General features: G+C 54.4%; 1 protein-coding gene across 1 annotated transcript; it reads left to right on the forward strand.

The window, feature by feature from the left end:
• Positions 1-35: 35 nt before the first annotated feature.
• LOC116800014 (keratin, type II cytoskeletal 6C-like) lies at positions 36-7,897 on the forward strand. Its single transcript, XM_032713529.1, is given in 20 exon segments — positions 36-243; positions 246-296; positions 299-355; positions 358-462; positions 465-631; positions 1,801-1,841; positions 1,843-1,949; positions 1,952-2,012; positions 2,194-2,254; positions 4,003-4,098; positions 4,232-4,396; positions 5,336-5,355; positions 5,357-5,428; positions 5,430-5,457; positions 6,226-6,443; positions 7,366-7,398; positions 7,502-7,548; positions 7,551-7,602; positions 7,604-7,794; positions 7,797-7,897. Coding segments are annotated over 20 exon segments (1,881 nt in total).
• The last annotated feature ends 1,137 nt before the right edge of the window (positions 7,898-9,034 follow it).

Genomic DNA, 9,034 nt, shown 5'->3' on the forward strand with positions numbered 1-9,034 from the left:
CCAGTTTGTTCGGATCCTTTTGAGGAGAACCCAGGATGTCTCGTCAATCCGTCTGCAGGAGCTTCGGAGGGGGGAGTCGGAGGGGCTTCAGCTCCTGCTCTGCCATGGGCGGGGGCTTCGGGGGCGGCCGCAGCCGGAGCAGCTACAGCTCCTACTCCATGTCCAGGGGCTTCGGGGCCGGCGGGCGCTGCGGCGGCTTCGGCAGCAGGAGCCTCCACGGGCTGGGGAGCGGCGCCAGGATATCCGTGGGGGCTGCTACGGGGGCAGGATGGGCGGTTTCGGCGGCGGCTACGGGGGCTCGGCAGCTTCGGGGGCGGGATGGGCGGCGGAGGAGGAGGAATGTGCGGCTTCGGAGGGATGGAGGCGGTGGAGGAATGGGGGGCTTCGGCGCTGGGGTGGGCGGCTACGGCGGTGGCTATGGTGGCCCGGGCTTTGGTGGCCCGGGCTTTGGTGGCCCAGGCTTTGTCATGGTGGCCCGGGCAGAGCCGGCCCCGGCATCCAGCCGGTGCAGATTGACTCGACCCTGCGGCCCGTCCACGTGGAGATCGACCCCCAGATCCAGCAGGTGAAAACCCAGGAGAAGGAGCAGATCAAGACCCTGAACAACCAGTTTGCCTCCTTCATCGACAAGGTGAGAGGGCGGGGTGGAAACCAGGCGAGGTGGAAACCGGGAGGAACTTCCCCACCGGTGCAGAAACGTCCCTTTGGAGGTGAATCCCGGCCGGCTGAGGAGCTCCAGCGGAGCCTTCTCATTAAGGGAAGAGATGGGAATCTCTCCTCCCCACGAGATCAAAGCCGTGTCTGCGGGGCTTTCATCTGCCCTGCTCTGAGGTTGCTCCTGCGAGCAGGTTCAACACCTCCAACCTCCGCAGGTTTCGGGCTCGGGTTCTCCCTCCTACCATCCTCTGCCCAAACAACCTCCCACTGAAACATTCCTTTAGATCTTTGCTTTCCCTTTCCACTCCAGGTTTTCAAATCTAAGCCAGATTCCCACAGGGGACAGGCGTGGAGTTGGGGCTGCGTTTAAAACCTCCTCTGAGCTGGAAATTATTAGGAATTCCCTCCTTTCCCTGATTTTGCTGCTCAGGCAAGCGCAGGGATTAGAAAACAAAAGTTACCTGGTTGTCTCATCACCATGCAAATCCCTCTGGGTGATGAAAGAGGCGTTGGTGGGACCTGTTCCCATGTGATGGAGAATCCTCCGTGTCCCGGATTTAGGTCTGATTCCTGGAGCAGCAGGACAAGGAAAGCTAAAGAGGGAATTAAAGGAATGGGAGGAGGAAAAAAAGGAGAAAGAAGGAGAAATTTTGCTCTTGGAAGCAATGTCCTGTTGGGAATTCGGGGAGTGATTGCCTTGGACCCCCAGAGCTCCCAGGAGGTTTGGGCAGCGGGATGTTCCCCTTGGGAATGTCTCACACACCCCTGTTGGGTTAAGGTCCAATTCCTGGAGCAGCAGGACAAGGAAAGCTAAAGGGAGAATTTAAGGATAATGGGGGGGGGGAAAGAGGAGAAAGAAGGGAGGAATTTTGCTCTTGGAAACCATGTCCTGTTGGGGATTCGGGGAGTGATTCCCTTGGCCCCCCAGAGCTCCCAGGAGGTTTGGGCAGTGGGATGTTCCCTCGGGAATGTCTCACACCCCTGTGAGCTCCCAGGGGGTTTGAGCTCCTCATGCACTTGAGGAGCTCAGATGCCTGAATGAGTCGGAGCTGGAGGTTCAGGGAATGACTCCCTCGGGCTCCCAAAGCGCCCAGCAGTGGGATGTTCCCTCGGGAATGTCTCACACGCCCCTGTTGGGTTCAGGTCCGGTTCCTGGAGCAGCAGAACAAGGTCCTCTCCACCAAGGGAGCTGCTGCAGCAGCAGGGGCCGTCGGGGCCGAGGAAGGACCTGAGTGTGATCTTTGAGAGCTACATCCAGAACCTGAGGAGGCAGCTGGACTCCATCCTGGCGCAGCGGGGCAGCTGGAGTCGGAGCTGCAGAACATGCAGCAGTACGTCGAGGAGTACAAGAGCAAGTGAGTTGCCACCACGCTTGGGCCGCCTCAAACGGTTCTTTGGCTACTTCTCTGCCCCCAAAACTCCCTTTTTACGGTGATCCCGGGGGTGGTTTCTTGGTCTGAATGTTTAATTTTAGGGGTTTTTACCCCCCTTTGGCGGGAGAAGGCGGGAACTCAGCCTGTGCTTTTGCTCCCCCAGGTACAAGGAGGAGATCAACCGGCGCACGACGGCCGAGAACGAGTTCGTGGTGCTGAAGAAGGTCGGAAATAATCCCTCAATCCCCCCAAATAATCCCTAAATCCCCCCAAATAATCCCTAAATCCCCCCCAAATAATCCCTCAATGCCCCCAAATAATCTCTCAATCCCCCCAAATAATCCCTCAATCCCCCCAAATAATCCCTCAATCCCCCCCAAAAATCCCTCAATCCCCCCCAAATAATCCCTCAATCCCCACCAATAATCCCTAAATCCCCCAAATAATCCCTCAATCCCCCCCAAATAATCCCTCAATTCCCACCAAATAACCCCTCAATCCCCATCAAATAATCCCTCAATTCCTCCCAAATAATCCCTCAATCCCCCCCAAATAATCTCTCAATCCCCCCAAATAATCCCTCAATTCCTCCCAAATAATCCCTCAATCTCCACCAAATAACCCCTCAATCCCCACCAAATAATCTATTTGTAGAATTAGCTATCATAATATTATACCTTTTTAGTTATTTTTATATATATTTATAGAATTATCTATAATAATGTTATCTAATCCCAACTACTTTATATATTTAGAGATTTATCTATAATAATCTATCTCATTTCAATTACTTTATATATATTATAGAATTACCTACAATAATATTATCATCTATTTCCAGTTACGTATATGTGTTTCTAGAATTACAGATATTAATATTATATAATTTTTGTTATTTTTCTAGGTATATATCTAGAATGACACCATAATAATATTTCCTATTTTCAATTATTTATCTATAGAGAGAATTATATTTAATAATACAATCTATTTTCAGTATAGATATTTTTAGAATTATATAATAGTATTATCGATCTTCAATTATTTATATATTTTATAGAATTTATATGATAGCATTATCTATTTTCAATTATTTATATTTTGTAGAATTACCTACAGTAATATTATGTATTTTCAATTACATACATGTACAGAATTCCATATAAAATTCCATACATTTGTAGAATTCCATATAAACACAGGCTACAGAATTCCATAAAGAATTCCATACATTTATAGAATTCCATATAGAATTACACACATTTATAGAATTCCATATAAACACAAACTACAGAATTCCATATAGAATTCCATACATTTATAAATTCCATACATTTATAGAATTCCATATAGAATTCCATACATTTATAAATTCCATACATTATAGAATTCCATATAGAATTCCATACATTTATAGAATTCCATATAAACACAGACTGCAGAATTCCATATAGAATTCCATACATTTATAGAATTCCATATAGAACTACACACATTTATAGAATTCCATATAAACACAGACTATAGAATTCCACATGGAATTCCATACATTTACAGAATTCCATATAAACACAGACTCTAGAATTCCACATAGAATTCCATACACTTATAGAATTCCATATGGAATTCCATACACTTATAGAATTCCATATGGAATTCCATACATTTACAGAATTCCATATAAACACAGACTCTAGAATTCCACATAAATTCCATACATTTATAGAATTCCATACATTTATAGAATTCCATATAAAATTCCATACATTTATAGAATTCCATACAAACACAGACTAGAATTCCATATGGAATTCCATACATTTATACAATTCCATATAAACACAGACCGTAGAATTCCCTATAAACCCCAAAGTGGGTGACCCCATTCCCCCAGCCCGGCCCGCGGCTCCCGCCACCCCGAAGGATTCCCGAGCGTGACCGCGGCTGTTTCTCTGTGGGATCTCTCCCTCAGGACGTGGACTCGGCCTACATGACCAAGGTGGAGCTGGAGGCCAGGGTGGGAGCTCTGACCGACGAGATCAACTTCCTGAGGGCCATCTACGAGGAGGTGGGGTGGGGACGGGGTGGGGACGGGGTGGGGACGGGGTGGGGACGGGGTGGGACGGGTGGGCTCGGGGTGGAGAGGCCGCCCCGGAGCTGCTGCTCTTCCCTGCTCCCTCTGAGCCGCGGGTTGTCCGCAGGAGCTGGCCCAGATGCAGACCATCAGCCGGGACCTGTCCGTGGTGGTGTCCATGGACAACAACCGGCACCTGGACCTGGACAGCATCATCGAGGAGGTGCGGCGCCAGTACGAGCAGATCGCCCAGAGCAGCCGCGCCGAGGCCGAGGCCTGGTACCAGAGCCAGGTGAGGCCGGACCGGGCGACGCCCCCGGGGTGGGGCTGAGTCATTTATCATCATTCATAATCATAATAATTTATAATCATCAGAATCATTTATAATAATTTATAATAATTCATATACTTTATAATAATTTATAATACTTTATAATCATTTCTGGTGGGGTGACACGCCTCGCTGACCTAACGGGCTGGAGCTTGTGGTGCAAGGACGTCCCCACGGGGCTTGGGTTGCTTTTGAGGGATCTGAGTCACCGTCCCCGCCGTGTCCCCGCAGTGAACGGCACCGGCCCCTCGAGAAAAATGGCCAGAAAGGCGCCTTAGTGAGGAAAGTCCAGCCCAGCTTCACTCTCAGAAGCCAAGAGGCGCTTCTTGGTGTCACTGATTGTCCACCTTCGAGGGGGACTCAGTGGTTGGCCCAGGGTTATCCCACCCTTGAGGGACTCAGGTGATGATTTTCCAAGGGTTATCCCTTATCCCACCCCTGAGGGACTCAGTTGGCCAAGGGTTATCCCACCCTTGAGGGATTCAAGCCATGCTTAGCCAAGGATTTTCCACCTTTGAGGGTGAGTCAGTGGTTGGCCAAGAGTTATCCCAACCCTGAAGGACTCAACAGTTGGTCGAGGGTTATTCCACCCTTGAGGGACTCAGGTGATGATTGACCAAGAGTTATCCCAACCCTGAAGGACTCAACAGTTGGTCGAGGGTCATCCCACCCTTGAGGGACTCAAAACCACTTGCCCAAGGCTTTTATCCCTCCCTTGTGGGATGAAGATCCATTTCAGAGCTCAAACCCAACGGTTGGGTCCCAGCACCACCTTTAGCACTCAACACCCATCACATGCTGGGTCCTCGTGGCAGCCCCTGAGCCACGAAACTGGTGCCAACCCCCCCGAGGCACCAGGGACGTGTGGCTGAGGGGGGTGTTTTGTCCCCGTGCCACCAGTACGAGCAACTGCAGAGCACGGGGGCGCCACGGGGACAACCTGCGCAACACCAAGATCGAGATCCAGGAGCTGACCAGGAACATCCAGAGGCTGGGTGGACATCGAGAACGTGAAGAAGCAGGTAAAGGACCCTCAGCACCTCAGAGGGTTGGGTGGGGTCTCGGGGATGAGATGGAGGAGATGAAGGAGCAGGTAAAAGGTGGGTGGTGTCTTGGGGATGAGGTCAAGGACGGGAAGAAGAAGGTAGAGGTTGGTTGGTATTTTGGGGATGATATTCAGAAGCTGAAGAGGCAGGTGAGGATTCATTGGTGTTTGGGATGAGACTGAGGAGGTGAGAGGCAGGTTGAGAAGTTGGTTGGTTCTTGGGATGAGACTGAGGAGGTAAATAAGCAGGGAAGGGTTGGGGTCTTGGGGATGAGATTGGAAGGTGAAGGAGCAGGGAAGGGTTGGTTGGTGTCTTGGGGATGAGATTGAGGAGGTGAACAAGCACATAAAGGGTTGGGTGGTGTCTGGGGGATGAGGTCGAGGATGGGAAGAAGAAGGTAGAGGTCGGTTGGTGTCTCGAGGATGAGATCAAGGACATGAAGGAGTAGGTGGGGGTTGGGTGGTGTCTCAGGGGATGGTGGCAGCAGGTTGGATCATGAATGACCAGGACTGGGCCAGAAACCTCCAATCAGCCCAAGTTCATGGAGCAACACCGAGGATGAGGATTTGATTCCCATCTGGACCATTCCTCTTAAGAGTTGGACTTGATGATGCTTGTGGGTCCCTTTCAACTCCGAGCTTCCATGAATCTTGGACATTTCCCCTTGTTTTCTCCATTTGGGGGTCCGAGGGTTGACCCTGAGTGACAAAGCAAGGTCCGAGACACCTCCCGTTGTCCCCCCAGAACCAGCATCTGCAGTCGGCCATCGCCGAGGCCGAGGAGAGGGGCGAGATGGCCCTCAAGGACGCCCGGATAAAGCTGGAGGAGCTGGAGGCAGCGCTGAGCAAGGACAAGGAGGAGCTGGCCGGCTGCTGAAGGAGTACCAGGAGGCTGAACGTCAAGATCGCGCTGGACGTGGAGATCGCCATGTACAGGAAGCTGCTGGAGGGGGAGGAGAACAGGTGAGACCTGAGCTCTGCTGGGGTTGGGGGGCCGGACACCCGGAGCGTGGGCTCTGCAATCCCGGACCAGTTCTTTGGGATTAAGGGGTGGATGTCGGGATTGGTGCTCTGGGGGATGTGTTGAGGGGTCAGGACCCGTAACTGGATCACTACAGGGGGTGGAACTGCCACCCCATCACTGTCAGGTGCCCAATTTCAGTGAACCTCAGACCTGGAGGAACCTCAAACCTGGAGGAACCTCTTCTAAAGAGGATTGGGATAAAAAGGTGGATGTTGGCATTGGTGCTCTGTGGGATGTGTTGAGGGATCAGGACCCATAACTGGATCACTGCAGGGGGTGGAACTGCCACCCCATCACTGTCAGGTGCCCAATTTCAGTGAACCTCAAACTTGGAGGAACCTCATCCAAAGAGGGATTGGGATAAAAGGGTGGGTGTTGGGATTGCTGCTCTGGGGGATGTGTTGAGGGGTCAGGACCCGTAACTGGATCACTGCAGGTGGTGGAACTGCCACCCCATCACTGTCAGGTGCCCAATTTTAGTGAACCTCAGTTGTGGAGGAACCTCCAAACTGGAGGAGCCTCAAACCTGAAGGAACCTGATCATAGAGGATTTGGGATAAAAGGGGTAAAATATTGGGATTGGTGCTCTGGGGGTGCATTTTTTGGTTCGGGACCCAGACCTGGCTCATTGCAGGTGGTGGAACTGCCACATCCCCACTGTCAGGTGCCCACTTTTAATGAACCTCAACCTGGAGGAGCTCATCGTACAGAGGAATTGCCAACCTCCTCCCGAAATCTTGTAGTGATTCCCAAGTGGCTCGAGGGATGAACGGGACAACGATGTGATGACAAACCCGCGGTTTGAAGTTTTCACGACCTCTCTTTTACCGGGTGATTAAACTGTTCCAATTTCCCTCGCAGGCTCTGCAACGACAGCATGTCCAACGTCAACGTCTGGAGTATGCCCTTGGGGACCCTCAAAAGTAGCCTAAGACCGGGGTTTTTGGGAGACAGAGCCCGGGACTGGGCAACGGGAACGTAACCTGCGCTTCTCTTCCAGCGTGGTCGGCAGGACCACCACCGTGACCGGAGGCAGAGTCGGCGGGGGGGAGGAGGATTCGGCGGCAGCGGGATGGGAGGAGGATTCGGCGGCGCGGCCGGGGAGGGGATTCGGCGGCAGCGGGATGGGGGGAGGATTCGGGGCAGCGGGATGGAGGGGAGGTTGGAGGATCGGGGGGAGGATTCACGGCGGCGGGGAGGGGGTGTGCGGCGGCGGAGGGAGGAAGCGGCTTCGGGGCGGCAGCGTGGGCGGCAGCTGCGGGATGGGAGGAGGGATGTACGGCGGGGGCTTCTCTCCGGCAGCGGGAGGATTTGCGGCTCCGGCGGGGGCTCGTCCTCGGTGCGGAGAAGCGTCACCACCACCTCGGTGAAGTCCTCGGGGGTGCGGTTCTGAGCCCCGCCGAGCAGCAGCTCCTCTGTCCCGCCGGCAGCACCCCCCCCGACTCCCAGCTCGGCCGCCCCGCCGTGGGACGAGCCGCGTCCCCCCCCGCCCGGTCGGCCCGCTCCGGTGCCGCGCGGGGTCCGGGGGCGATGCCGGCGGGGTCCCGGCACGGGGAGCTGCCCCCCCTCGCCGGCTTGGACATTTCTCGTGTATAAAGCTCCTCCTGCCCGCTCTCCTCCCGGCCCGTGTCCCGGGGCTGCTTCCCGTAGGGTCCCTCCCGCTTTTCCCCTCGGGGCGGGACTCGTCCCTCGGGGAGGGGCAGCTCGGCGAGCGGCCGGGCCGGGCTGGCCCAGGGTGGGGCTGTGGGCAGCTCCGCTCTGCCGGGAGCTTCTGCTGCCGCGGGGGCTTCCCCGGAGCTGCGGCTCCCGCTCCGCTCGTCCCGCTCCCGGTGACCCCTGGGACACCTCGCACACCCCCCGGACTGTCTCCGAGGGGAACAAACTCGTCCGTCAGCTCCCGGCCCCCCGCGACGGGGCACGAAATGTCCCCGCCTCTCCCCCGCTCTCCTCCCCCGGGATGTTGCCATTCCCAATAAACTGCAGAGAACATTCACCGGCTCGTTGTGTCGCTGCTTCGGGAGCTGCCCCAGGGCGGGGTGGGAGGGTGCGGGTGGTTCTTCTGCCCAGGGTGTGGTCCCGGGGCTTTGAGGGAACTGCAGAGGTCGGGGATGGAGCAGGGCAGTGTCCAAGCTCAGGTGTGCCTCTTGGCTCTCACCTGGAGCCACAAACTCACGCCCGGAGTGGGGGGGGCTGGAAGAGACCTGGAGTCATTGGATGGTGGAATGGTTTGGGTTGGAAAGGACCCTAAAGATCTCCCCAATCCAACCCTCTGCCACGGGCAGGGACACCTTCCCCTAGAAGGAATTTGTCACAGCCCTTGGGCCCTCCAACACAGTTACACCCTGCTCCTGACACTCCCCTTGGATCAACCCCAGGTGGAGGAGACTTTGGTCTGTGCTGGAGGAGAGGGAGGGCCGTGGTGGTCCCGTGGGCAGCGGTGGGAGAGCAGCAGAACATGGACATGGGTGTTGGCCAAGCCCCTGGCACTCGGCTGGCTCAGTCACCCACAAACTCCCTGGGAAGAGCCGAG

Source organism: Chiroxiphia lanceolata, chromosome 30 (genome assembly GCF_009829145.1).
Source record: "Chiroxiphia lanceolata isolate bChiLan1 chromosome 30, bChiLan1.pri, whole genome shotgun sequence".
NCBI lineage: Eukaryota > Metazoa > Chordata > Aves > Passeriformes > Pipridae > Chiroxiphia > Chiroxiphia lanceolata.